This window comes from Theropithecus gelada, chromosome 19 (assembly GCF_003255815.1).
Source record: "Theropithecus gelada isolate Dixy chromosome 19, Tgel_1.0, whole genome shotgun sequence".
NCBI classification, from domain to species: Eukaryota; Metazoa; Chordata; class Mammalia; order Primates; family Cercopithecidae; genus Theropithecus; species Theropithecus gelada.
Genome location: NC_037687.1, coordinates 13,735,281 through 13,762,924, shown reverse-complemented (window position 1 = coordinate 13,762,924; position 27,644 = coordinate 13,735,281). Strand labels below are relative to the sequence as shown.

The 27,644-nt window shown below is 53.8% G+C and overlaps 1 protein-coding gene across 2 annotated transcripts; it reads left to right on the top strand.

The window, feature by feature from the left end:
* Positions 1 to 903: 903 nt before the first annotated feature.
* PRKACA (protein kinase cAMP-activated catalytic subunit alpha) lies at positions 904 to 27,644 on the top strand. 2 transcript variants are annotated; one of them, XM_025367224.1, is made up of 10 exons: positions 904 to 1,161; positions 11,763 to 11,824; positions 12,284 to 12,412; positions 16,220 to 16,318; positions 18,337 to 18,419; positions 21,788 to 21,914; positions 22,004 to 22,099; positions 22,192 to 22,314; positions 25,543 to 25,707; positions 26,096 to 27,644. In XM_025367224.1, exons 1-10 carry the CDS (start codon positions 1,116 to 1,118, stop codon positions 26,219 to 26,221), a joined length of 1,056 nt encoding a protein of 351 aa, XP_025223009.1. In that variant the 5' UTR covers positions 904 to 1,115; the 3' UTR covers positions 26,222 to 27,644. The 2 variants fall into 2 exon arrangements, with proteins under 2 accessions (XP_025223009.1, XP_025223010.1); XM_025367225.1 differs by lacking the exon at positions 904 to 1,161 and adding an exon at positions 4,480 to 4,534.

Here is a 27,644-nt window from a genome sequence, read left to right as displayed (position 1 = left end):
AAATACAGACGGGGAATGGGAGCAGGGAATCTGCCTGGCTGTACCCCAGATTCCTCATCTGTGCAATGGGAGTGATGATGGTAGCACCTACGCGATGGGAGTGTGGTGCGAAGGAGCGTTAAGTGGGTGCCAGCTCTTACTACTGGCAGGAGCCCAGGGCTAGGACCCAGAAAAGGGGTGGACATTGAGCGCCCCTTCCCAGCCACTCCTTGCGCCGGGCCCGGCATCCTCCTGACTGCGGCTGGGAAAACCCAGGAGGCCCCGCGGCCTGGCCCCCAAGCAGGCCTGGCCACGGCTGCCCAGCGCCAGGCCTTATGAATGACGCCGGCGGCGGCCGGGCGACCTCTGACCCGCGCGCCGGTCGCGCCCCTCCCCCGCTGGCAGGTGGTCAGCGGCTGCGCCGGGCAGGCCGCGGCGCCAACCCCGGCTGGCCGACAGCCGCTGCCGCACTGAGCGGGGGCGGGGGACTGCGGCGCGCGCGGGGCCGGCCGGGCGCCCGCCGGGGCCGCCTCCTGAGCCTCGGAGTGCTGCGCGGCCGCCCGCCAGCCTCCGCCGCCCCGCCCCGCCGGCCCGGGCCAGCAGACTGCGCCTCTGCCCCGCCCTCTCACCCCCGGATTGACACTGAGCGTTCTGCTGGGGGCTTGTCGAACAGGGCACCTCCGCCAATCGGCGGCCTCGCGGGGCGGACCCCGGGCCCAGTCCAGCGCCTTGGCCAATCGGACGCGTCTGCCCGCCCAGCTGCGGCCTCACGAGCGCGTGAATGGCCGAGAGTCCGCGGTGACGTCACGAGATTGAGAGCCTATAGCGGCGCGAGAAGGTCGCGGGAGGGCCAATGGGCGGCGGCGCGGAGCCGTCAGTCAGGGCGGCCTAGGCCAATGAGCGGCGGGCTGCGGGGGCGTCACGGACAGCAGCAGAGATCTTGGGCTGAGGTTCCCGGGCGGGCGGGCGCGGAGAGACGCGGGAAGCAGGGGCTGGGCGGGGGTCGCGGCGCCGCAGCTAGCGCAGCCAGCCCGAGGGCCGCCGCCGCCGCCGCCCAGCGCGCTCCGGGGCCGCCGGCCGCCGCCAGCACCCGCCGCGCCGCAGCTCCGGGACCGGCCCCGGCCGCCGCCGCCGCGATGGGCAACGCCGCCGCCGCCAAGAAGGGCAGCGAGCAGGAGAGCGGTGAGTGCCCCGGCCGTGACCCCGATCCCGGCCCTGCGCTGCCCAGTCCTGGCCTTGTCCATCATCGCCTGGCCCCTCCCCCTACGGGGCCCCCCCCTTCCTCTCTGCCCACCCCCCCGCGCCCCCTGCCCCCGCCTGTCCAAGGCTGGGGCCCGCGGGCCCGCAGAGTACCCCCTGTAGGGGTCCCCTTCCCCTAGGGCCGCCCCACACTGCAAAGACCGTGCTCCCCCCCAGCTGTCACTGCCAACCATGGCACGTATGACCGCTGGGGCCCCACATGGGGCCCTGTCACCAGCCTACCCCCTCCTTTCCTGGCCCCTCTCCCCAGATTCTAATCCCCCCACTTCCTCACTCACTTCTGTCGCCTATGGGATCCTCTGCCTGACCCCGACCCATGTTTCTGCCAGTTTGGGAATGCGATGGGGTCTGTCTGCCTCTACCGCGCAGGGACCTTGGCCACTTGGTGACCACACCCCTCCCCCCTCCAGCCCCCGCCATCTTTCTCCTGCCCTTCCCCTCTTCACCTTAGCACAGCCCCCCCCTTCCAAACCCATCTTACCCCCTGAGCATTTCCCAGAGCCACCTCCAGCATTGTTTTTTTCTTCTGTGTCACTTGGCATGGGGGACAGGATCTTTCTGGGTTCCTCTGCCTCTCTCATCCTGTCACTCTGTCATTCTGCTTCTCTGCTTGGGCTCCGTCCTCCAAGCAAGCGTCTGTCCCTGGCTGGGGTAGCAGACTGTTTATGAACGTAGAGAACTGCTTCAGTGCTTCCAAAGCCAAGTTTGAGCTGGTCTTGTTGGGATTCATTGCGTCCTCTTTCCTGCGTTGGGGTAGGGGGGTGGTGGCAGAGCCCCCTCGCATTTCCTGCCTTGCAGTGAGCTCTAGGCTCCGTGGAGGGCCCCTCAATAAATGGTCGTTTCACAACTGAGGCTCCGTCATTCACCCAGTGCCTGGGGCTTCTTCCACCGCTCCTGGTTTGGGATGAAAAGTGTCTGCGTTTAGCGAGGTTCGTTCGGTTTTAATTGGGATGGTCAGAAAGAGCACTGGGGAGGGGGAGGCAGTCAAAGAGAGTAATGGGTGATGTCTAGTGATTTGCTTTGATGTCTAGTGATTCTGATCATTCCCAGGGCTCAGCCAGAGAGAGACCTTTTTCACCCACTTGCCCCCAAATTATGTTGGCCTTTTCCAGCCAGCCAGAGAAAGAGATTCTCTATCTGGAAATACCATCAGAAATGGTCTTGAACCCCATTCCCAATTCTTATAGCTCTTAAATTGTTGTCACGTCAGTCTGAAAGCTGGAAGGCAGCTGGGATCCCCTGTCCACTTACCCAGAAATAGTCAGAACTATTAGTCGAAAAGGAAGGCCAGTTTTTGGTCTCAAACCCCAGCATCTGAGTTCCCTGACTGCCCCCTCCCAGAAAGGTATGAAAGCCAGGGAACTTTATTCCTATACGGATTCAGATAGCAGAACTCAGAGTTACAGAGCAATCATGAAGAGGCCTGACATGTCACCAATGGGCGGGGGCTGGGGAGGGAAGTGCCTGTAGCTGAGTGCTTGATGACAGAGGAGCAGGTGGGTAGTGTCCAAAAAAGGTCTGGGCATGAGCTTGGAGGGGACTTGGCAGAGGGGGAGGAGTCAGGCCCCCAGCAGGTGAGGCCAGCTGGGAGGTGGAAGGTGGAGGCAGGCAGCTATGTATTACGGTGGCTCAGGTGAAAGTTGGGGAGATGACAGTCCTGGAAAACCTTCAAGGCTATCAGACACATGTGGTGGCGGGTGGAAAGCTGCACAGGAAAAAGGATCCCAAGAAAAAGATCAGAGGCTCTGGAAGGAACCACTGATTCTCTCAGAGCACAGGTCAGACACCCAGGAATGAATGATCACGGTAAAATAGAGCTACTATTTGTTGGGCATCTAGGCTGTGCCACAGGCTAAATGGCCAGGCAGATAGATATATCTACTCTAGTGACTTTCATAACGGGCTGTTATCCAAATTTTCCAAAGGAGCCCTCTGGCAGAAATGACAGCCATGACATAGATGATGTCACAGAGGCAGGATTCACATCCAGATCCACCTACCAGCAAACTTCTTGGACCCCAGAATTTCCCGACTCTGACATTTTTCAGCAGCCTCCCAGATTTTTACTCTATCATATTTTCTTAATTTAAAATAATAAAAATTTTACTCACTTCTGTTCAGATGTAAACTTGGAGCTCATTCTAAACAATAATATAAATGAAATCATGGGATTGCTATGCCAGTTATATTTTCTCTGATACACATTAAATACAGTGTAACTAGATAAATGAAACATCCCGAAAATCATGTCATGTTCTGCCAATGGGACCATGTCACACTTTGAGAAACGCCCGAAGCTGTACTTCCTCCCAGAGGCTTCCAGAGAAGGAAATAAGATGAGGAAGGAAGTCCATCTTTGCTTTGAGGCGCTCTGATTCTGAGAGGATAGAGTTAGACAAAATTTGCCTTCTTACAAGGGTGGGGCAGGGGCGGGGGCAGTAGCCAGGCCAGCCTGCAGGGGGCACCTGGATTTCATCTGCCAGACGCCGGCCCGACTGGGGTCAGGAAAATGCCCAAGCCTTGGGAGGCACCAGTTAAGCATCCTGCAGTCCCCTGTGGTACCATCTCTGCCAGGGCAGGACAGACTCCGCCTCCTCCCAAGAGGCCAGGGATCCAGAATGAGCCCTGGAGTGGAATGGGGAGAATCTACACCCAAAGATGGCAAAGCCATTGGGAGAGCTGAGAGGGCCGAGAAAAAAGACTAAGTCCCAGATGCTGGCCAGGTTCGAAGAATGGAGAGGGAGCAGCGGCCCCAGAGGGCAGGCGCCCAGGTCAGACAGCCAAGTGGGGCTCAGGTCGTGGCTGGCACTGACTGAAGATACCCCTGGGAGCTGGCCCATAGGGGAAGAGGCAGAGCTGGTAAAAGGGAGCCCCCCCCATCCCCGGGACACAAGCAGATCCCGGCAAAGAGAGAAAAGCACCCCCCAAGAAGACCCTAGATGGGAAGAACTAGTGCCATGTAACATCCTATGGATGCCTAAGACGGTCAAACACCTTCTGTGCCTTGGCAGTTGTATGGGTGCCCAAGAGGGTCTTGTCAAGGCAGCGCTCCCCTTAGCGCAACCACGTCTACAGAAACTTGGAGGGTCCTATCTGTCCCTCCTCTGCACCCTAGTGGCCTCTGGGTTGGGTTTCTCTTCCTGATCCCACCCCACGTCTCCCTAGCTCCCCCTGCAGGGAGGGTTCTGGGGATGGACAGCTCGGCAGACACGGTAGGTCTCATGAGCCTTCCCAGCCACCGTAGTCCCGGTGCCCTGAGAACAGGACTGAGTGATGGCTTCCAACTCCAGCGATGGTGAGGCTGAGCCCTGTTACTATAGCAACTTCCCAGGCACACGCTGCCCCTCAAGTCAGGGAGGGGCTGCAGAGGGGTCTGGGGCACAGGCGAAGAGGAGGAGGATGTGAACCCCTGGCTGGCCCTGGAAACGCCTCCTGTATAGCCCCAGGCTGTGCGGACTGGGGAAGAACAGAGGGGATCGGTGGCCCAGTTCAGACAAGGGAGGATGGTCCACCCAGCAGGGGGGCCAGCTCAGACAAGGGTGGTGGAGAGGTGCATCCCAGTGTTGGGGTTCAGCTCAGACTGTGGGATGAGCCATCCCAGTGTTGGGGTCCAGCTCAGAGTTGTGGCATGGTAAGCCCAGAGGAGGGAATCCAGGCTCCACTGGAGGAATCAGCCAGCCTCGAGTAGGGGGCCCAGCCCAGGCTGGGCATTCCTGCCCCAGAATTCCCAGGACAGCCAGATTTCAAAAGGGCAGAGGGTCTGAGATTGTTGTCTGGAGGAAGGGGGTTCTGAGGCTGGGCTCCTTCCGAGGGAGACCCTCGAGCCCCTTGCCCAAATTGATATTCTGCTGTTGCAATTCCCCATTCCCAGGGCGAGTTTCTAGATTTCTGCCTTCTGCTGTGGCCCCGGCTTTTCCAGGGGTGTCAAGGAGTTTTCTCTATGAGCCCAAATGGAATCTGGACCACAGTGGGAGCTGGCACCCCCCGTGTGGGAGATGTGGGCAGGGCGGCAGGCTGTATAGGCCAGCAGCTGGCTGGGTTACCATCCTCTGCCACTTCCTGTTGCTAGCTAGCAGGGGTCCTGGGTGCTGGGCACTCTCAAAGAGGCTGCCACTGACTCTCCGCTTCTTTTGGGATCTGGGAAGAAGGAGGAAGATGGTCAAGGCTGCCTCCCCCTCCCCCACCCTTGGGTTTAGCCGCTCGTTTCCGGTTTGGACTTTCATGGCCCAGAGTAGAGCCAAGCACAGGGCAAGGTTTGACAGAGGCCAAGGACATCCCGGGATGCCGTTCCCCTCTCCACCCACGCATAGGAGCAAAGCAAAGAGCCAGATGTACCCATTTTCTCTCTCAGGATAGCAGGATTTGGGGGTTCCACACTGAAAGGGAGTTCAGGGGAGGAGGCAGGGTGGCTCTTGTCACCCCCTGCCCCAAGCCTTTCTCTCCAGCTGTTCTTTCAGCGAATTAAGAGAGCTCTGGGGCCTCTTTAGCCCCCAGGGAGTCTCTGGCTGTTGCCTGATCCTGAACCTTAACTCTTTCCCCTCTGCCCAGTGGGCACTGCTGTGGGCACACCGGGCACTGTCCTCTGCATAGTCCAGTGCCCACTGAGGAAGGCAGGGCCTGGCGTCCCGGGAGCAGTGAAGTCCCTGGAAAGGGAAGTTAGCTTTATGGCCCCGCCCTGGGGCACACAGGCCAGCCAGAGGGACACCCTCGGGAGAATCTTCCCATCGCCTCCTGCCAAGGAAGCCCTCTGCAAACCTTGGCCAGCTTGGAGCAGGTACCTTTAAAAGCTTCTGTGGCAACCAGCTCCTCCTCCCTGGTCCCCTGAGGCCTTCCCAAGGAAGCTGACTTAGAGGCTCTGCGTTTTCCTGGTTTCTCAGCAAAAGGAAGATTCCAGGGAGAGCCCAGGGGGGCCGGGGATGGATCTGGGATCAGGCAGCAGCCAGGGTGGGGACTCGGAGACCACCTTCCAGCTGTGGCTGCAGCTGTTCCTCTGGGCCCACCTGGCTGTACGTTTCCTGGGCTACCTGCACCACACCTTCTGGGGGCCTGAGCGACAGCCAGCACCCTGAGCCTCCCTGGCCAGGGGACAGAAGGCCCCCAGATCACCCCATCCCACCCACCCTTTATTCCACCCTCTGCTGGAAGAGACAGGAAGCAGAGGTGAGTGTGGGGCCTCTTGATTGAGGTTACCTGCCCCTCCCCCATCATCCCTCTCTCTGCCTGCTCCTCCTGGCACTGGCCTCCCCCATGCCCCATCCCCAAATCTGACAAGCTCACAAGGCTAGTGGCACCAGAGCCTGGGCTCTCTGGTCCTTTGAGAGGCCAGAGAAGGGCCATGCTAACAGCAGGGCACCCTGTGGAACTGCTCCATGGGGCACCAGCGGACAGCCAGAGGCTGGGAGCTCAGCGAGTCAGGGAGGTGCAGGATTCAACAATTCTTTCCCTTTTGCTAAGAGCAAAGGGAAAACCGACCAGACCTTTCGGATTCCCTTAAAGCCCGGTACCTCTCTGCCTTCTTGTGTGGGTGAAGGTAGAATCCCAAGAGGGCACCCTCCACCCTCCCCATCCACTGCTGAGTTCTGTGTGGATTATTTGGAGGTTTCCAAAGAAGATGTTTTTGGTCACAAAGGTTCTAGCAGTGAAGCCAGGCACAGTGGCTCACGCCTGTAATCCCAGCACTTTGGGAGGCTAAGGTAGAGGAATCCATTGAGGCCAGAAGTTAGAGACCAGCCTGGGCAGCATAGCAAGACCCCATCTCAAAACAAAACAAAACACACAAACAAAGGTTTTGCTAGTGAAAGCGTTGGATTTGGTGCAGCCCCCAGGCTCAGGCCCCTGCGCTAGTTGGTGGCCCAGCCAGGCACCCATATAGGACTCCTGGCCACTCATTGCCTGTCCCCTCTTGGCAGGGTCATTCTTTGTGGGGCCTTCTTGGCCACGGTCTCTCTCTATCCCCCATCTAGCACTTTCTTTTTTTTTTTTTTTTCTTTTTTTTGAGACAGAGTTTCGCTCTTGTTGTCCAGGCTGGAGTGCAATGGCGCGATCCCGGCTCACCGCAACCTCTGCCTCCCAAGTTCAAGCAATTCTCCTGCCTCAGCCTCCCGAGCAGCTGGGATTACAGGCATGTGCCACCACACCCAGCTAATTTTGTATTTTTAGTAGAGACAGGATTTCTCCATGTTGGTCGAGCTGGTCTCAAACTCCCGACCTCAGGTGATCTGCCGGTCTCGGCCTCCCAAAGTGCTGGGATTACAGGCGTGAGCCACCGCACCCAGCCACCATCTACCACTTTCTAGCCCCATGAGGGCTCTTCTCTCTGAATGCTGAGGGAGAGCTTTGGGGACAGGTAGGGGGGGTGGCTCCCCCCAAGGCCATGTGGAATTCCTGGCAGGCAGACAACCAGCAATGCCAAAGGGCAAGTGTACAGGGCCCCTCAGGGTGGTAGCAAACCCAGGAACATCAGGGGGTTGAAGGCAGCTCTGTCCACATTGGCCACCCTGGTGCCCTGGACTCAGCGCTGAAACCAATGGCTGAGTCGGCAGTGAAGTAGTTAATCTCATGGGAAGTGGGGGGCGGGTCAGTGACCTCAGACCTGATCAGTCTTCTCATCTGTACAGTGGGAATAACAGCAGCTCCCACCCCAGAGGGTGAGAACGAAGCATAGAAAACCCTCATCGAGGGGCTGGTCCCTTGTAGCCCTAGGTGGTGGTTAAAGGACAAGTCCGTAATGCAAGAATCTGTCAAGCTGTGCATTTAAGATTTGAGCGCTCGACCGGGCGCGGTGGCTCACGCCTGTAATCCCAGCACTTTGGGAGGCCAAGGTGGGCAGATCACGAGGTCAGGAGATCGCGACCATCCTGGTGAACACGGTGAAACCCCGTCTCTACTAAAAATACAAAAAAAATTAGTCGGGCATGGTGGCGGGCGCCTGTAGTCCCAGCTTCTCGGGAGGCTGAGGCAGGAGAATGGCGTGAACCCGGGAAGCGACGGAGCTTGCAGTGAGCAGAGATCGCGCCACTGCACTCCAGCCTGGGAGACAGAGCGAGACTCCATCTCAAAAAAAAAAAAAAAAAATTTGAACCCTCAATGCCCCTATATTTGTTTTTGAGGTTTTTTTATGATTACTTTTCTTGTTTTGAGACAGGGCCTCACTCTGTCACCCAGCCTGGAGTGCAATGGTTCAATCACGGCTCACTGCAGCCTCTACCTCCCGGGCTTGAACAATCCTCCCACCTCCGCCTCCTGAGTAGCTGGGACTACAGGTGCACAACACCACACCTGGCTAATGTTTTTATTTTCTGTAGAGGGTTTTGATGTTGTCCAGGCTGGTCTTGAACTCCTGCATTCAAGCAATTCCCCCAACTCGGCCTCCCAGAGTATTATTTTTTTTTGAGACAGAGTCTCACTCTTGCTCAGGCTGGAGTGTAGTGGTGCGATCACAGCTCACTGCAACCTCAATCTCCTGGGTTTTGAGAGATCCTCCTGCCTCGGCCTCCTGCGTAGCTGGAACTGCGGGCATGGACCACTACTACGCTCAGCTAATTTTTTAATTGTTTTATTTTTTGTAGAGATGAGGTCTTGCTATGTTGCCCAGGTTGGTCTCTAATTCCAGGCCTCAAGCGATCCTCCAACCTCGGCCTTCCAAAGCACTGAGATTACAGGTGTGAGCCACCATTCCCAGCTCTCCCTGTTTGTTTGTTTGTTTGTTTGTTTTTTGAGTCAGAGTCTCACTCTGTCGCCTAGGCTGGAGTGCACTGGTGCGATCTCGGCTCACTGTAACCTCTGCCTCCCAGGTTCAAGAGATTTTCCTGCCCTAGCCTCCCAAATAGCTGGGATTACAGGCATGCACCACCGTGCCCAGCTAAGTTTTGTATTTTTAGTAAAGACAGGGTTTCACCATGTTGGCCAGGCTGGTTTCAAACTCCTGACCTCAAGTGATCTGCCCACCTCAGCCTCCCAAAGTGCTGGGATTATAGACGTGAGCCACCATGGCCAGTCTCTCCCCATATTTTATTTTATTTTTTCTTTTCTTTTTTTTTTTCTTAGAGTCTTGCTCTGTCGCCCAGGCTGGAGTGCAGTGGTATGATCTCGGCTCACTGTAACCTCTGCCTCCCAGGTTCAAGCAATTCTCCTGCCTCAGCCTCCCAAGTAGCTAGGATTATAGGCACACACCACCATGCCCGGCTAATTGTTTTGTTTTGTTTTGTTTTGTTTTGGAGACAGAGTCTCGCTCTAGTCTTGCCTAGGCTGCAGTGCAATGGCATGATCTCAGCTCACGGCAACCTCTGCCTCCCGGGTCCAAGCGATTCTCCAGCCACCATGCTTGGCTACTTTTTTTGTACTTTTAGTAGAAACAGGGTTTCACCATGTTGGCCAGGCTGGTCTTGAACTCCTCACCTCAAGTGATCCACCCGCCTCGGCGTCCCAAAGTCCTGGGATTACAGGCGTGAGCCACCGTGCCCAGCCTAATTTTTTTATTTTTAGTAGAGATGGGGTTTCGCCATGTTGGCCAGGCTGGTCTCGAACTCCTAACCTCGTGATCCACCCACCTCAGCCTCCCAGAGTGCTGGAATTACAGACGTCAGCCACTGCACCCAGCCTCTCTCCCCATATTTTTTTTTTTTTTTTTTTTTTCCTTGAGACAGAGTCTAGCTCTGTCTCCCAGGCTGGAGTGCAGTGGTGCGATCTCGGTTCACTGCAAGCTCCGCCTCCCGGGTTCACGCCATTCTCCTGCCTCAGCCTCCCGAGTAGCTGGGACTACAGGCACCCGCCACCACACCTGGCTAATATTTTCAGTAGAGATGGGATTTCATCGTGTTAGCCAGGATGGTCTCGATCTCCTGACCTCGTGATCCGCCCACCTCGGCCTTCTCCCCATATTTTATACCTCAATTTAAAAAATAATAGGCTGGGTGCAGTGACTTACGCCTGTAATCCCAGCACTTTGGGAGGCCAAGGCAGGCAGGTCACCTGAGGTCAGGAGTTCAAGACCAGCCTGGCCAACATGGTGAAACCCGTCTCTTACTAAAAATACCAAAATTAGCTGGGCGTGGTAGCAGGTGCCTGTAATCCCAGCTACTCAGGAGGCTGAGGCAGGAGAATCATCTGAACCTGGGAGGTGGAGGTTGCAGTGATCTGAGATCGTGCCACCGCACTCCAGCCTGGCAATAGAGTGGGACTCCATCTCAATAATAATAATAATAATAATAATTTTAAAAATAAATAAAAAATAATAGTAGCTGACATTTATCTGGCACTAACATCACATGGGCCACTGTTCAACTCCCTTTGCCAAGATGAACTCATTCATTCCTTAAAACCACCCCACAGGCCGGGCGCGGTGGCTCAAGCCTGTAATCCCAGCACTTTGGGAGGCCGAGACGGGCGGATCACGAGGTCAGGAGATTGAGACCATCCTGGCTAACACGGTGAAACCCCGTGTCTACTTAAAAAAATACAAAAAAATAAACTAGCCAGTTGAGGTGGCGGGCACCTGTAGTCTCAGCTACTTGGGAGGCTGAGGCAGGAGAATGGCCGGAACCCAGGAGGCGGAGCTTGCAGTGAGCCCAGATCGCACCACTGCACTCCAGCCTGGGCGACAGAGCGAGACTCCGTCTCAAAAAAAAAAACCAAAAAAAACCACCCCACTTTACAGATGAGGAAAACTGAGGCCTTGAGAGGTGAGATCAGTTGCCCAAAGTCACAGAGTTCATCGGAGACCAGGCTGGGCTCTGAACTGGATCTTGTCCCCAAGTCCTGGCCCTTAGCCACTTTGCTGGGCTGCGTCTCAGCAGAGATAAGAATGACTGTTTTCAAGCCTGCTTTCTGGGTTGTTAAACGGACACAATGGATACAAGGCAGGTTGCCGAGCGAGTCAGATGAGACAGTGTAGACAGCAGCCGGCACAGGGTCTGCCGGGGAAGTTTCAACATGAGCCAGGCGGTGATGTTTGCCTTGGGATGCCATGGGGCCGAGGAGTGGGCATCGGGTGAGACTTCCCTTGAACCAGCTCTGGAGCAATGCCCTTGCGATTGACACGAGAGGAACAGGGCCAGCTGGGGGCCAAGGTGACAGCTGAGCCCCCCAAGGGCGCCTGCTACCCGAGCCCCCGAGGCCTCCATCCCAGGCCCGGCCTCCCCAGAGAAGGGGCCAGAGGAACAGCCAAATCCCAAGGCTATAAATACCTCGGCTGGCGTCGGCCCTGGCCGTGGAATGTCGGTCAGAACTGGGGCGAGTGGGGGTGGGCTGGCCTGCCTGGGTGCCTCCCTCCGTTCCCCTGGGAGTGACCCCGGAGACTCTCTGTACCCCACTTTGGATGGAGTAGCAGCTGGATCCCACCTCTCTGTAGCAAGGGAGGCCCAGCCCACCGCCCGGCCAGGGCCCCCAGAGGCACCATAAAAAGGTCAGGCTCTAGGTTGAGGGAACTGCACCCCAATTTCTACCAAGTATCTCCCCAGAAATCACCTGAACTCGCCCTGGTGAAATGGAAGTCTCTGTCTAACTCTCCCCTCTCTCCCTTTCAGTGAAAGAATTCTTAGCCAAAGCCAAAGAAGATTTTCTTAAAAAATGGGAAAGTCCCGCTCAGGTAAGGCCACCGGGTACAGAGTCCGGGGAGGGGTGAGCTGGTGACCCCCAGCCCCCGGCTGCGTCCCAGCAACACAGCTAGAATTTCAGAAACCCCGTAGAAGGCTTCAGACCCTCCCCATTCACTCCCTAGGTGCCCATGGGGGCTCCTGTGTGGAGACACCTGACTGCCCAATGCCAGGCACCCCCATCCCACCACCCCTTCCAACAACCCGCCCCTGCCCATAGCACAGCTGCCAGCAGCTCCCAGGCCCCAGGCCAGGGCCGGATCTGGCCCCTGCCACCCGCCTTAAGGAATGCGCCCTCTGCCATCTTGATTTTCCGCCCCCGTCCTCAACCCCGCTGACCCTACGTGTTCCCCGGGGCCCCCTCTGCCGGTGGCAGAGGGGATGCCTCAGACCTTAGCCCACCAGGCCGCGGGGAGGATGCACCCTGAGCCTGCCGACCCCTCTGCCCACAGAACACAGCCCACTTGGATCAGTTTGAACGAATCAAGACCCTCGGCACGGGCTCCTTCGGGCGGGTGATGCTGGTGAAACACAAGGAGACCGGGAACCACTATGCCATGAAGATCCTTGACAAACAGAAGGTGAGGTGGCCCGTCCTCGCCTTTGCCTGGACTGTGCCCACTCCTTGGAGTGCCCTATCCACCCGTTCACTCACTTGCTTTGTTTTTTCGAGTCAGAGTCTTGCTTTGTTGCTCAGGCTGGAGTATAGTGGCGCGACCTCGGCTCACTGCAACCCCCACCTCCCTGGTTCAAGCGATTCTCCTGCCTCAGCATCCCGAGTAGCTGGGATTACAGGCACCCGCCACCACACCCAGCTAATTTTTGTAATTTTAGTAGAGATGAGTTTTCACCATGTTGGCCAGGATGGTCTTGAATTCCTGACCTCAGGTGATACACCTGCCTCAGCCTCCCAAAGTGCTGGGATTATAGGTGTGAGCCACCGCGCCTGGCCACTTGCTTTTTTGGGGGGAGACAGGATCCTGCTCTGTTGCCCAAGCAGGAGTGCAGTGACGTGATCATAGCTCACTGTAGCCTCAAACTCCTGAGCTCCTCCCGAGTAGCTGGGACTACAAGCACACACTACCATGCCTGGCTAATTTTTTTTTTTTTTTTTTAAAGGCAGGGGGTCTCTTGCTGTGTTGCCCAGGCTGGTCTTGAACTCCTGGCCTCAAGTGATCTCCTACTTCAGGCTCCCAAAGCACAGGGATTACGGACATGAGCTTCCACGCCAGGCTCACCCACTATTCCCCGAGCCCCCATAATGTGCCAGCTCCAAGGGTCAGAAGGGCCCTGTGCTGCCTTCCCAAAGCTCCCTCTCCAGGCTGGCCATGGATTCAAAGCTGGGCACTGTGACACAAGGTCAGACACCAGTCCAAAGGGAGGAGGCCAGGAGCATTCTTGGGGAAAGTGGTGTTTACGTGGACTTTCTTCCCGTAAATATTTTTGTGATCCAACTTTATACCGGGCATTGCTATAAAGCAGCAATGTAACCAACAGAAATGTAACCCAAGCCACAGAATCGATTTTAAATTTTCTCTTTGCTCCATCATAAACAGTAAAAAGAGCCAAGCATGGTGGTGCATGCCTGTAGTCCTAGCTACCAGAGAGGCTGAGGCAGGAGGATCACTTGGACCTAGGAGTTCAACTCCAGCCTGGACAACACAGCCAGACCCCATCTCTTAAAAAAAAAAAATTGTGGCCGGGCGCGGTGGCTCAAGCCTGTAATCCCAGCACTTTGGGAGGCCGAGACGGGTGGATCACGAGGTCAGGAGATCGAGACCATCCTGGCTAACACGGTGAAACCCCATCTCTACTAAAAAATACAAAAAAAAAAAACTAGCCAGATAAGGTGGCGGGCGCCTGTAGTCCCAGCTACTCGGGAAGCTGAGGCAGGAGAATGGCGTGAACCCAGGAGGCGGAGCTTGCAGTGAGCTGAGATCCGGCCACTGCACTCCAGCCTGGGCGACAGAGCGAGACTCCGTCTCAAAAAAATAAATAAATAAAAATTTAAAAAAAAAATTGTAATTAAAAAAGAAAGTGAAAGAAGCAGATGACATTCATGAAATTCATTTTAATGACATGTTTGGGGCTTTTTTTTTTTTTTTTTTTAGACAGAGTCTCACTCTTGTCGCCCAGTGGCGTGATCTCAGCTCACTGCAATCTCCACCTCCCAGGTTCAAGTGATTCTCCTGCCTCAGCTTCCCAAGTAGCTGAGATTGCAGACGCCACCACCACGCCTGGCTAATTTTTGTATTTTTAGTAGAGATGGGGTTTCACCATGTTGGTCAGGTTGGTCTCAAACTCCTGACCTCAGGTGGTCTGCCCGCCTCAGCCTCCCAAAGTGCTGGGATTACAGATGTGAGCCACCGTGCCCAGCCTAATGATATGTTTTAATTAAGCCAGTATATCTACAGTATTACCATTTCCATATATTATCAATGTGAAAATATCATTAATGAAACATTTTACATTCCTTTTGTTTTTTTCCCAGTCCTTCATGACTTCGGAAATATTTCCTTTTTTTCTGTACTGAAGTGTCTTTAAAATCCAGTGTCCATTGGATGCTTACAACAGGTCTCAACTCTGAGGGTAAATTTTTCCTGGAAAGAGGAGAAAAAGGAGGGAAGTTGAAAAAGCTAATTCAGGCCTGGCGCGGTGGTTCACACCTGTAATCCCAGCACTTTGGGAGGCCGAGGCAGGCAGATCACGAGGTCAGGAGATCGAGACCATCCTGGCTAACACAGTGAAACCCCATCTCTACTAAAAATACAAAAAAGGTAGCCGGGTGTGGTGGCGGGTGCCTGTAGTCCCAGCTACTCGGGAGGCTAAGGCAGGAGAATGGCGTGAACCCAGGTGGCGGAGTTTGCAGTGAGCCGAGATCGCGCTACTGCACTCCAGCCTGGGCGACAGAGCAAGACTCCATCTCAAAAAAAAAAAAGAAGAAAGAAAAAGCAGATTCACATGCCCAAGTTGTTCCAACTATGCCTGAAAGTCACATCAAGTGTTTAATTTTTGTTTTGTTTTGTTTTGTTTTTGAGATGGAGTTTCACTCTTGTTGCCCAGGCTGGAGTACAATGGTGTGATCTTGGCTCACGACAACCTCCGCCTCCCGGGTTCAAGTGATGCCTTAGCTTTCTGAGTAGCTGGAATTACAGGCACCCACCACCACGCCCAGCTGATTTTTTAATATTTGTAGTAGAGACAGAGTTTCACCATTTTGGCCAGGCTGGTTGTTTTGTTTTTGAGACAGGGTCTTGCTCTCTTGCCCACGCTGAAGTGCAGTTGGGCTCAAATGATCCTCCCACCTCAGCCTCTGAAGCTGCTGGGACCATAGTCGTGCCATGCCCAGCTAATTGCTTTTTGTTGTTGTTGTTGTCGTTGTTGTTGTTGTTGTTGTTTGTAGAGATAGGGTCTCGCTACATTGCCCAGGCTAGTCTCAAACTCCTGGGCTCTGGCGATTCACCTGCCTGGGCCTCCCAAAGTGCTGGGATTACAGGCGTGAGCCACCATGCCCAGCTGGTGTCAGTTTTTACATTTATATTTTAGATACTTAAAATGTTTGAATTTGGCTCCCCAGTCAACTAGTCACATTTTAGGGGCCCAGCATCCCCCTGTGGCTAATGGGGACTGAACTGGGCAGGGCAGGTATAGACTGTGAGGACACAGCTGTGTGAGCAAAGCAGTTGACAGCTGACCAAGGGACCAGGCTGACTACATGTGACACACCAGCCTGACATCAGCCAGCTGTGTGACCTTGGGCAAGTCACCTCCCCTCTCTGTGTCTGGTCTTCCAAACTGGCATACTCCCAGCATGGGCCTCTAGGGCTCCTGTCCTGATTCAGTGAGAGACTAGGTGCCAGGTGCCTGCTCATGGCATCTGCTATTGGGGACAGCTGATGGCTGAGGAGCAGTTAGCCTGAGATTCAGGTTGCTGTGTGGAGTGTTCTAGACAAGGGTAAGGCAGTTCCTAAACCCCCCACCCCTTGGCCTTCTCCTGCCTGTCTTTTCAATTTCAGTTCAGCTGCCCCTTCCTCCAGGAAGCCCTCTCTGATTCCCCCTTCCTCAGACCATGCCAGGTACTTTACATGGGCTTCTTGGGGACTGCTTCTCCACAACCCCAAGATGCCCTCCACCACGGCTCTGACCTCTCTGGGGGTAACCCATGTATTCTTTGCCCTGGACTTTGTGCCGTGCAAGGACAAGCAGCCCCTAGCCTCCCTGACGCTGTGTCCTCAGCATCAGCCAAGGGCCCGACAGGCCACAGGCACACAAATGATTCTGGCTGAAGGAACCGGCCTGGCTCTGGCATCCCTAGTTCCAGGCATCAGGGGAAAGGAGTCCCCTCTCACCTCCCCCTCCTCTCTGCCCTCCCCTCCCACCCTTCCCAGGTGGTGAAGCTGAAACAGATCGAACATACCCTGAATGAAAAGCGCATCCTGCAAGCCGTCAACTTTCCGTTCCTCGTCAAACTCGAGTTCTCCTTCAAGGTGGGGTCCCAGTGGCCAAGGGGCAAGGTCACTGCACTGGGTCCCAGCCTTCTGGACCCCAGGGCTGGGGTCGGAGCTGAGGACAATCAGTGGCTGCCCTCTTTTGTGGAAGAACAAGATCCCTGGAGGAGGGAGACAAGGGGACAGGAGTCAGGCTGGGACTCTGGTAGACCCAAGTTCAGTTCCTGGGCCGGCCAATTTGTAGCTCAATACCCTTGGCGAGTCACCCAACCTCAATAACATCCCTCAAAAGCAGCACCTGGTTTATGGCAAGAGCGTGACCCGGGAGCACAAACGCTGTCCCAGGCAGCCGGGGCTCAGTTCCCAGCTCAGTACTTCTTGATGTGTGGCCCCAGGCAAGAGACTTAGCTCCCCGAGCCTCAGTTTTCTCATCTGTAAAATGGGGATCATACCAGTTCCAACCTGGTGGCGTTGTCATGACAGTTGCAGGCATGTCTTGAGCATCCTTTGGGAGCCGTTGTGGGTGCCATCCAAAGCTGTAGTCATGAGAAACAGGAAAGGCCACTCAGGGCCAGCTTCATGGGCGTTCGACCCAGAGAAGCACAAGGGTCTATGCTCCAAGGGACCCTACACCTGGTTTAATGCTTTGCTGCTGCTGCTGCTGTCTTGAGATCTGTAATAATTTTTTGTTGTTGTTGAGACAGAGTCTTACTCTGTGGCCCAGGCTGGAATGCAGTGGCGCGATCTTGGCTCACTACAACCTCGGCCTCCCGGGTTCAAGCAATTCTCCTGCCTCAGCCTCCTGAGTAGCTGGCATTACAGGTGCCCACCACCATGCCCAGCTTATTTTTGTATTTTTAGTAGAGACGGGATTTTGCCATGTTGCCCAGGCTGGTCTTGAACTCCTGACCTCAAGTGATCTGCCTGCCTTGGCCTCCCAAAGTGCTGGGATTACAAGCATGAGCCACTGTGCCCAGCCCAGCCTTTTTTTTTTTTTTTTTTTTTTTTGACATGGAGTTTGGCTCCTGTTGCCCAGACTGGAGTGCAATGATGCGATCTTGGCTCACCACAACTTCCGACTCCCAGGTTCAAGCCATTCTCCTGCCTCAGCCTCCCAAGTAGCTGGGATGACAGGCATGCGCCACACACCTGGCTAATTTTGTATTTAGTAGAAATGGAGTTTCTCCATGTTGGTCAGACTGGTCTAGAACTCCCGACCTCAGGTGATCCGCCTGCCTCGACCTCCCAAAGTGCTGGAATTGCAGATGTGAGACACCCTGCCCAGCCATTTATTTATTTTTATTTATTTATTTATTTATTTATTTATTTATTTATTTATTTTAGACAAGGTCTCACTCTGTTGCCCAGGCTGGAGTACAGTGGTGCAATTACAGCTCACTACAACCTTTGCCTCCCAGGCTCAAGCAATCCTCCCACCTCAGCCTCCTGAGTAGCTGGGACTACAGGTGCATGCCATGATGCCCAGCTAATTTTTGTATTTTTATAGAGACAGGGTCTCACGGTGTTGCCCAGGCTGATCTCAAACTCCTAGGCTCAAATGATCCACCCACCTCGGCCTCCCAGAGTACTGGGATTATACAGGCATGAGCCACCACACCCGGCCCTCCGTAATAACTTTTTAACCAGGGGCCACCTTTTTTATTCTGGGTCCCACTAATTTTGCAGCCCATCATGATCCCATTTTACAGATGACAAAACTGTGACCTCAAAGCCTTACTCAGGCTCCCAGAGCAAGGTACTACAGAGTTCACCCTCCGGCCAGGGCAGGCTAACCAGCTCCTGACATCCCTATGAGCCAGCCCTCACTTTCACCCATTAACAGCAGGATAAGGGTCGCCCCTGCTTCCTGGGCAGAATGAAATGCAACATGTGGGTTCAGCCAGCAAAGCCTCTGGTCCCTAGAACATGATTCCTACGGAGAGCCAGGATCGCTGTTGTCATTTAATGTTGGAACACCAGCCAGGAGGCCCCCAAGGCCTTCAGATAGGGTCCAAGTCTCAGGGAGTGGGCCCTTGACCAGCCACTGCTTCCCACAGGACAACTCAAACTTATACATGGTCATGGAATACGTGCCCGGTGGGGAGATGTTCTCACACCTACGGCGGATTGGAAGGTTCAGGTAAGCAGGCCACCCCCCATCACATCAGGCTGTCGGGTGTCCACAGGTGGCAGTGCACGACCAAGCCCCCCGGGGAATGCAGAGGAGTCCAGCATGCTTGAACATGCAGGTGGTCTCCCAGGATCCTATGGGTTTCTGTTTCCCCTATGCTGAGGAATGTGTGATGTTTCAACCACCACAAAACAAAACAGAGCAAACATGGCAAGTTAGGTGTCCAAACTTTAGTTGGTCCCAGGCGCGGTGGTTCTCACTGGCACTTTGGGAGGCCGAGGTGGGCAGATCACCTGAGATCAGGAGTTCGAGACCGGCCTGGCCAACATGGCAAAATCCCATCTCCACGAAAAATACAAAACTTAGCTGGGCGTGGTGGCGGGCACCTGTAATCCCAGCTACTCGGGAAGCTGAGGCAGGAGAATCACTTGAACCCAGGAGACAGACATTGCAGTGAGCTAAGATCACACCACTGCACTCCAGCCTGGGTGAGACAGTGACACGCCGTCTCAAAAAAAAAAAAAAAAAAAAATTGAAGTTGTTGATTTTGTGCATTTTTTTAGCCCCAAAAGGTGGCATGCATCTGTAATCCCACTACTCCTGAGGCTGAAGCGAAAAGATCATTTGAGCTCAAGAATTTGAGACCAGCCTAGGCTACATAGTGAGGTTTTGTCTCTTAAAAAAAAAAAATTGTTCGGGCGCGGTGGCTCACACCTGTAATCCCAGCACTTTGGGAGGCTGAGGCCGGTGGATCAGGAGGTCAGGATATCGAGACCATCCTGGCTAACATGGTGAAACCCTGTCTCTACTAAAAAAATACAAAAAAATTAGCCGGGTGTGGTTGCAGGCACCTCTAGTCCCAGCTCCTTGGGAGGCTGAGGTAGGAGAATGGTGTGAACCCGGGAGGTGGAGCTTGCAGTGATCGCGCCACTGCACTCCAGCCTGGGCGACAGAGCGAGACTCCGTCAAAAAAAAAAAAAAAAAAAAAAGATACAGGCTGGGTACTGTGGCTCATGCCTATAATCCCACTTTGGGAGGCCAAGGTGGGCAGATTGCTAGAGCCCAGGAATTTGAGACCAGCCTAACATAGCAAGACCCATCTCTACAAAAAGTAAAAAAAAAAAAAAAATAGGTTGGGCGCAGTGGCTCATGCCTGTAATCCCAGCACTTTGGGAGGCCGAGGCGGGTGGATCACCTGAGGTCAAGAGTTCGAGACCAGACTGACCAACATGGTGAAACCCCGTCTTTATTAAAAATACAAAAATTACCTGGACGTGGTGGTGGGCGCCTATAATCCCAGCTACTCAGGAGGCTGAGGCAGGAGAATCGCTTGAACCCGGGAGGTAGAGGTTGCAGTGAGCCCAGATGGCACCATTGCACTCCAGCCTTGGCAACAAGAATGAAACTCCATCTCAAAAAAAAAAAAAAAAAATTAGGTGTGGTGGCACATGCCTGTAGTCCCAGCTACTGGGGAGGCTGAGGTGGGAAGATCACCTGAGCCTGGGAGGTCAAGACTGCATGAGCCGGCCAGGCGCGGTGGCTCACACCTGCAATCCCAGCACTTTGGAAGGCTGAGGCAGGCGGATCACGAGGTCAGGAGATCCAGACCATCTTGGCTAACACGGTGAAACCCCATCTCTACTAAAAATACAAAAAAAAATAATTAGCAGGGCGTGGTGGTGGGCACCTGTATTCCCAGCTACTCGGGAGGCTGAGGCAGGAGAATGGAGTGAACCTGGGAGGAAGAGGTTGCAGTGAGCCAAGATCGTGCCAGTGCACTCCAGCCTGGATGACAGAGCAAGACTCCATCTCAAAAAAATAAAAAGGAAAAAAAAAAAAAAGTCTGCATGAGCCATGATCACGCTGCTGCACTTCAGAATGGGTAACAGAGACCCTGTTCAAACAAAAAAAAATTTTTAGCTTAAAAATTTGTCTTATTAACTTATAAGTTTACATATGTACTTTTATTTTATTTTTTGAGACGGAGTTTCAGTCTTGTCACCCAGACTGGAGTGCAGTGGCGTGATCTCGGCTCCGTGCAACCTTCATCTCCTGGATTCAAGTGATTCTTCTGTCTCAGCCTCCCAAGTAGCTGGGATTACAGGCGCACGCCCCCTTGCCTGGCTAATTTTTGTATTTTTAGTAGAGATGGGGTTTCACCATGTTGGCCAGGCTGGTCTCAATCTTCTGATCTTAGGTGATCTGTCCCCCTCGGCTTCTAAAGTGCTGGGATTACAGGCATGAGCCACCATGCTGGCCTTGTAGTTGTATTTTAGATAGAAAACTATAGATTCACTTTACATACAATAAAATGCACAGTTCTTCAATGTTCCATGCCACAAATTTTGACAGTTGTATACAGTTACCTAACCTCCACCTAAAACAGTATATGGAACTTTTCTATCACCCCAGAAAATTCCCTTGAATCCCTTTCTTCTTCTTTTTTTTTTTTTTTTTCAATAATATACAGAGGTGGAGGCCGGGTGCAGTGGCTCACGCCTGTAATCCCAGCACTTTGGGAGGCCGAGGCGGGCGGATCACAAGGTCAGCAGTTCGAGACCAGCCTGACCAACATGGTGAAACCCTGTCTCTACTAAAAATATAAAAATTAGCCAGGTGTGGTGGTGCATGCCTGTAATCCCAGCTACTCAGGAGGCTGAGGCAAGAGAATCACTTGTTTCCAGGAGGCGAAGGTTGCAGTGAGCCAAGATTATGCTACTGCACTCCAGCCTGGGCAACAGAGCAAGACTCCATCTCAAAAAAAATACTGAAAAAAAATATATATATATACACACACACACACAAACATCTCTGCATACACACAGAGGTGAGATCTTGCCTATGTTACCCAGGCTGGTCTCGAACTCCTGGGCTCAAGTGATCCTCCCACCTCGACCCTCCAAAATGCTGGGATTACAGGGATGAGACACCGCGCCGGGCCAAATCCCTCTCTTGACACGTCACCTCCCCGCCAAAGGCAGTTGTCCTTTCTGACTTCAAACACCGTGCCTTTGTTTTGTCTGGGCGTGGACATGATATAAATGGAATCATTCATGTTCTTTTGTGTCTTCTTTTGCTTTAACATAATCAGTTTGAAATGCAGCCACGTTGTTGAGTGGATGCATGGGCTGTCCTGTTGGCAGTGGTGGTGGTGAGTGGAATTCCATTATATGACTATAGCTCAGTCTGTGATTCCATTCTCCTGTGGGTGGACCTACAGGCTATTTCCCATGTCGGGCTATCTAAGATTCAGGTGCCTCGCATTTCTGACAGCTGGACTGGAGGTGTCTTCCTCTGGGGAAGGCTCTGCAGGGCCACCTGCTGGACCATTTTGGGGCATGGCCACTGACATTCACCTCTCCATCTGTCCCCATCAGCGAGCCCCATGCCCGTTTCTACGCGGCCCAGATTGTCCTGACCTTCGAGTATCTGCACTCGCTGGATCTCATCTACAGGGACCTGAAGCCGGAGAATCTGCTCATTGACCAGCAGGGATACATTCAGGTGCCCACCAGGCCGGGTGAGGGGCAGCCCTGGGGAAGCCGTGGCCTGGACCCTCCCTTCCTGCCAACTGCCTGTTCTTGTGCCCACAGGTGACAGACTTCGGTTTCGCCAAGCGCGTGAAGGGCCGCACTTGGACCTTGTGCGGCACCCCTGAGTATCTGGCCCCTGAGATTATCCTGAGCAAAGTAGGCGCCTCCCCAGCCCTCCCCTTCCCCTGAGGCCGGCTCTGCTCTCCTGCTCGCCCCCTCCTCACCCTGTGCCCCCCATCTTGCTCCAGGGCTACAACAAGGCTGTGGACTGGTGGGCCCTGGGGGTTCTTATCTATGAAATGGCCGCTGGCTACCCGCCCTTCTTCGCAGACCAGCCCATCCAGATCTATGAGAAGATCGTCTCTGGGAAGGTGAGGTCCGGCTGCGGGGACACAGCCCTGGAAGAAACAGACCCTCCCCTGCTCACTCATCCTACTCCCTGGGGAGCCCTGCTTGTTGTCAGAATAATTTAGAAGTTCCTTAAGTCAGGCCAGGTGGTGAAGCTGGACGCACCGGCCACACTGAGGCCAACACCTTGAGGCCCCCTCACTGTCCAGCCCCAACCCCGCGGTTCCAGAATCCCAAGAGCTTCCAAAACCCCAAGCCTCACAGGAACTTCTTGGCCGCAGAACACAAACCGCCCTGCTAGGCAACCCTCTTCGTCACTCCTTGTCCCAGTTAGTGTGAGTTTTCGCAAATTCCAAGGCAGAAAAACCAGTGTATTTGGTTCCTGTTCCCAGGTGCTGTCCGCAGCCTCACCAAGGAGTGCTCTCACTTAGCATTTACAGCCCATGCTTCCTCTCCCAAACCCAGACTTGCCTAACTCTGAGGGTTCGGATGAGGGGTGCTGAAACCATCTCAGCTCACATCTATGACAGGCGCAAAGTGCCCGCTATCCACCAGGCCCTAGAATCCCACCATCAGTCACACCCTGAGATGGTGGCACCCTCTGCAGGAGAGGTGAGGAAACAGGCTGGGAAAAGGGATGTGTCTTGGCCAAGATCACACTTTGGTGAGTAGGTAATCATTGTAGGCACTAAGAGCAGGAGAGAGGTTGGGGACCCCACCTGTGCCCTCAGCTCAACCACCTTGCTGGGAAGACCGGACCATCCCCCGACTTGGTCCAGCATCTCCTACACAGGAGCTTTTGGTCGGCCCAGAGTCACGACACTGTGGTGGGAGCGTCCTCAGGCTCAGCCTGGGCCCCAGTCGGGACCCCAGTCCCAGCTCTGCCACTGATTGGCTTTGAAACTTTGCATTTGGGTGCAATGGCTCACGCCTGTAATCCCAGCACCTTGGGAAGTGGAGGCTTGAGGCCAGCAGTTCCAGACCAGCCTGGGTAACATAGCCAGACCCCATCTCTTAAAAAAAAAAAAAAAAAGCTAAAAATTAGCTGGGCGTGATGGTGCACCCCTGTATTCCCAGCTCATCAGGAAGCTGAGGCAGGAGGATCGCTTGAGCCCAGAAGTTCAAGGCTGCAGTGAGCTGTGACTGTGCCACTGCAAACTAGCCTGGGTCACAGAGCCAGACACAGTCTTTTAAAAAAATTCAGGCAAGTGGGGTGCCCGGCTGGACACATAGCATCACTAAAAGGGAAAGATGAAGGCCTGGCACGATGGCTCATGCCTGTAATCCCAGCACTTCGGGAGGCTGAGGCAGGTGGATCACGAGGTCCGGAGTTCAAGACCAGCCTGGCCAACATAGTGAAACTCCATCTCTACTAAAAATACAAAAATTAGCTGGGCATGGTAGCAGGCACCTGTAATCCCAGCTACTTGGGAGGCTGAGGCCAAAGAATTGCTTCAACCCAGGAGACGGAGGTTGCAGTGAGCCGAGATCACGCCATTGCACTCCAGCCTGGGCGACAGAGCAAGACTCCATCTCAAAAAAAAGGAAAGATGAGGCATCTGCCATGGGTGGAATAGAAACTGCCACTAAAATGGCCCAGAGTAGGCCGGGCACGGTGGCTCACGCCTGTAATCCCAGCACTTTGGGAGGCCGAGGCGGGCGGATCACGAGGTCAGGAGTTTAAGACAAGCCTGACCAACATGCTGAAACCCTGTCTCTACTAAAAATACAAAAATTAGCCGGGTGTGGTGGCGTATGCCTGTAATCCCAGCTACTCAGGAGGCAGAGGTTGCAGTGAGCTGAGATTGCGCCACTGCACTCTAGCCTGGGCAACAGAGCAAGACTCCATCTCAGAAAAAAAAAAAAAAAGAAAGAAAGAAAGAAAAGAAAATGGCCCAGAGTGGAAAAAAAAAAAAAGAAAAAAAAAAAACACAGAAGATCCCATAGGAGAAGATGCACATGACTCCCTTCTTTGTAGCATTTTCTAGTTCCCCCACACCCTCAGTGGTATTATCTCCCTCGTGCAGCCCTGGGATATCTGCCCCACATCTGAGAGGCATGCACAGGCCCAGAGAGGTTAAGGGCCATGGCCAAGGTCACACAGCGTGTAAGAGGCACAGCAGGAACAAGAAGTCGTTTCTTGCAACTATAACTCCAGTGATGACTTGCATACAAGGCTGTGGGCTCAGGGCGTATGGGGAAAACTTTCAAGAAGAGTTGAGCTGGGCTTTAAAGAATGGAAGAGCCTTAGCTATGCAGAAAGAGAGGAGAGAAAAAGTTTGTCATAAGCATGAATATTTCAGAAGTCTCTGAACCCCAGCAGAGATGCCTTCAGCAGCAGCGGCAGCAGCAGCAGCTGAGAACACAAGTTCTAGAGTCCAGTAGACCTGAGGTGGAATTGCCCCATCCCATGCCTCAATGTGACCTTGGAAGAGCTGTTTAACCCTTCCAAGCCTCAGTTTCCCCTTCTCTGAAATGGAAATCATCATAGCACTTGCCTTAGAGCAATGGTTCTTAAAGGGGACCCCTTTCCAGCATCACCGTTGCTGGGGAATTTGTTAGAAATGCAGATTATTGGGCCAGGAACGGTAGCTCACAGCTGTAATCCCAACACCTTGGGAGGCCGACGCAGGTGGATCACCTGAGGTCAGGAGTTCAAGACCAGCCTGACCAATATGGTGAAACCCTGTCTCTACTAAAAATACAAAAATTAGCCAGGTGTCGTGGCGTTAGCCTGTGATCCCAGCTACTTAGGAGGCTGAGACAGGAGAATTCCTTGAACCCAGGAGGCGGAGATTGCAGTGAGTCCAGATCGCACCACTGCACTCCAGCCTGGGCTAAAGAGTGATACTTTTTTTTTTTTTTTTTTTTTAAATGCAGATTCTTGCTGGGTGCGGTGGCTCACGCCTATAATCCCAGTACTTTGGGAGGCCAATGCAGGAGGATCGGTTGAGCCTAAGAGTTCTAGACCAGCCTGGGCAATATAGTGAGACCCTGTCTCTACAAAAACTTAAAATAACTAGCTCTTGAATTTTTAAAGTTTTTAAAGAAATGCAGATTCTCAGGCCACAGTATCACTTCCTAAATTGGAAACTGTAGTGTAGGCTCAAGGAGCTGTTTTACAGGATGTCAGCAGGCACTCAGCTTTGGAGGCCCCCACCCAGTAGGACTGTTGGATGGAGAAAGAAGCCTCATGGGCTCCCCAAGTTCCAGACCAGCTTCCCACCCTGTCCTTGTACCCCTTCCTCCAGGTGCGGTTCCCTTCCCACTTCAGCTCTGACTTGAAGGACCTGCTGCGGAACCTCCTGCAGGTAGATCTTACCAAGCGCTTTGGGAACCTCAAGAATGGGGTCAATGATATCAAGAACCACAAGTGGTTTGCCACGACTGACTGGATCGCCATCTACCAGAGGAAGGTGGGTCTCCCCTCCTTAAGCTGCTGAGGGTTTGGGAGCAAGCCGCGAGTCAGGGAGGACAGCCAATAGAGAGAAAGAGAAGAGAACACAGGTTCAGGAGCAACCTAGAGTAGAGAGCTTAGAGCAGTGGGGTCTAGAAATGGGATTCTGGGGTCATTTGGCCATTCCATGACCTTGTGCAGCAGATGCCTCTCTGGGAAATAATTTCCCCTTTGATGAGTTGGCTACATTAAGAGTTTCAGGCTGTTAAGAGGAATCCATAACCTAATGGTAAGCACAGGCCTGAGTCAAAGTAAATATCTCTTGAATGTTAGGCCATTCGCATTTATTGTTGTAATAATGATTATGTTGAATGCTGAGGTCTGGGTGATTCTTGATCCCTCTCCAGGTGGAAGCTCCCTTCATACCAAAGTTTAAAGGCCCTGGGGATACGAGTAACTTTGACGACTATGAGGAAGAAGAAATCCGGGTCTCCATCAATGAGAAGTGTGGCAAGGAGTTTTCTGAGTTTTAGGGGTGTGCCTGTGCCCCCATGGATTTTCTTTTCTTTTTTTTTTTTTTTTTTGGGGGGGGGGGGGGGGGGTTTGGATTGAACAGCCAGAGGGCCCCAGAGTTCCTTGCATCTAATTTCACCCCCACCCCACCCTCCAGGGTTAGGGGGAGCAGGAAGCCCAGATAATCAGAGGGACAGAAATATCAGCTGCTCCCCCTCATCCCCTTTGCCCTCCTGCCCCCTCCCCCACATTTCCCTTCCTCCTTCCCCACAGCCCCCCAGCCCCTCAGCCCCACCCAGCCTACTTCTGCCTGTTTTAAACGAGTTTCTCAACTCCAGTCAGACCAGGTCTTGCTGGTGTATCCAGGGACAGGGTGTGGAAAGAGGGGCTCACACTTAACTCCATCCCCCACCCACACCCCCATCCCACCCAACCACAGGCCCCACTTGCTAAGGGCAAATGAACGAAGCGCCAACCTTCCTTTCGGAGTAATCCTGACTGGGAAGGAGAGATTTTTAGTGACATGTTCAGTGGGCTGCTTGCTAGAATTTTTTTTAAAAAACAACAATTTAAAATCTTATTTAAGTTCCACCAGTGCCTCCCTCCTTCCTCTACTCCCACCCCTCCCATGTCCCCCCATTCCCCAAATCCATTTTAAAGAGAAGCAGACTGACTTTGGAAAGGGAGGCGCTGGGGTTTGAACCTCCCCGCTGCTAATCTCCCCTGGGCCCCTCCCCGGGGAATCCTCTCTGCCAATCCTGCGAGGGTCTAGGCCCCTTTAGGAAGCCTCCGCTCTCTTCTTCCCCAACAGACCTGTCTTCACACTTGGGCTTTGAGAGCCAGACAAAGTAGCTGCCCCTCTCCCTGCCAAAGAGGAGTCATCCCCCAAAAAGACAGAGGGGGAGCCCCAAGCCCAAGTCTTTCCTCCCAACAGCGTTTCCCCCAACTCCTTAATTTTATTCTCCGCTAGATTTTAATGTCCAGTCTTCCCTCAGCTGAATGGGGAGGGCATCCCTGCAAAAGGGAACAGAAGAGGCCAAGTCCCCCAACGCCATGGCCCGGGGTTCAAGGCTAGAGCTGCTGGGGAGGGGCTGCCTGTTTTACTCACCCACCAGCTTCCGCCTCCCCCATCCTGGGCGCCCCTCCTCCAGCTTAGCTGTCAGCTGTCCATCACCTCTCCCCCACTGTCTCATTTGTGCTTTTTTCTCTCGTAATAGAAAAGTGGGGAGCCGCTGGGGAGCCACCCTATTCATCCCCATATTTCCCCCTCTCATAACTTCTCTCCATCCCAGGAGGAGTTCTCAGGCCTGGGGTGGGGCCCCGGGTGGGTGCGGGGGCGATTCAACCTGTGTGCTGCGAAGGACGAGACTTCCTCTTGAACAGTGTGCTGTTGTAAACATATTTGAAAACTATTACCAATAAAGTTTTGTTTAAAAAAAAAAA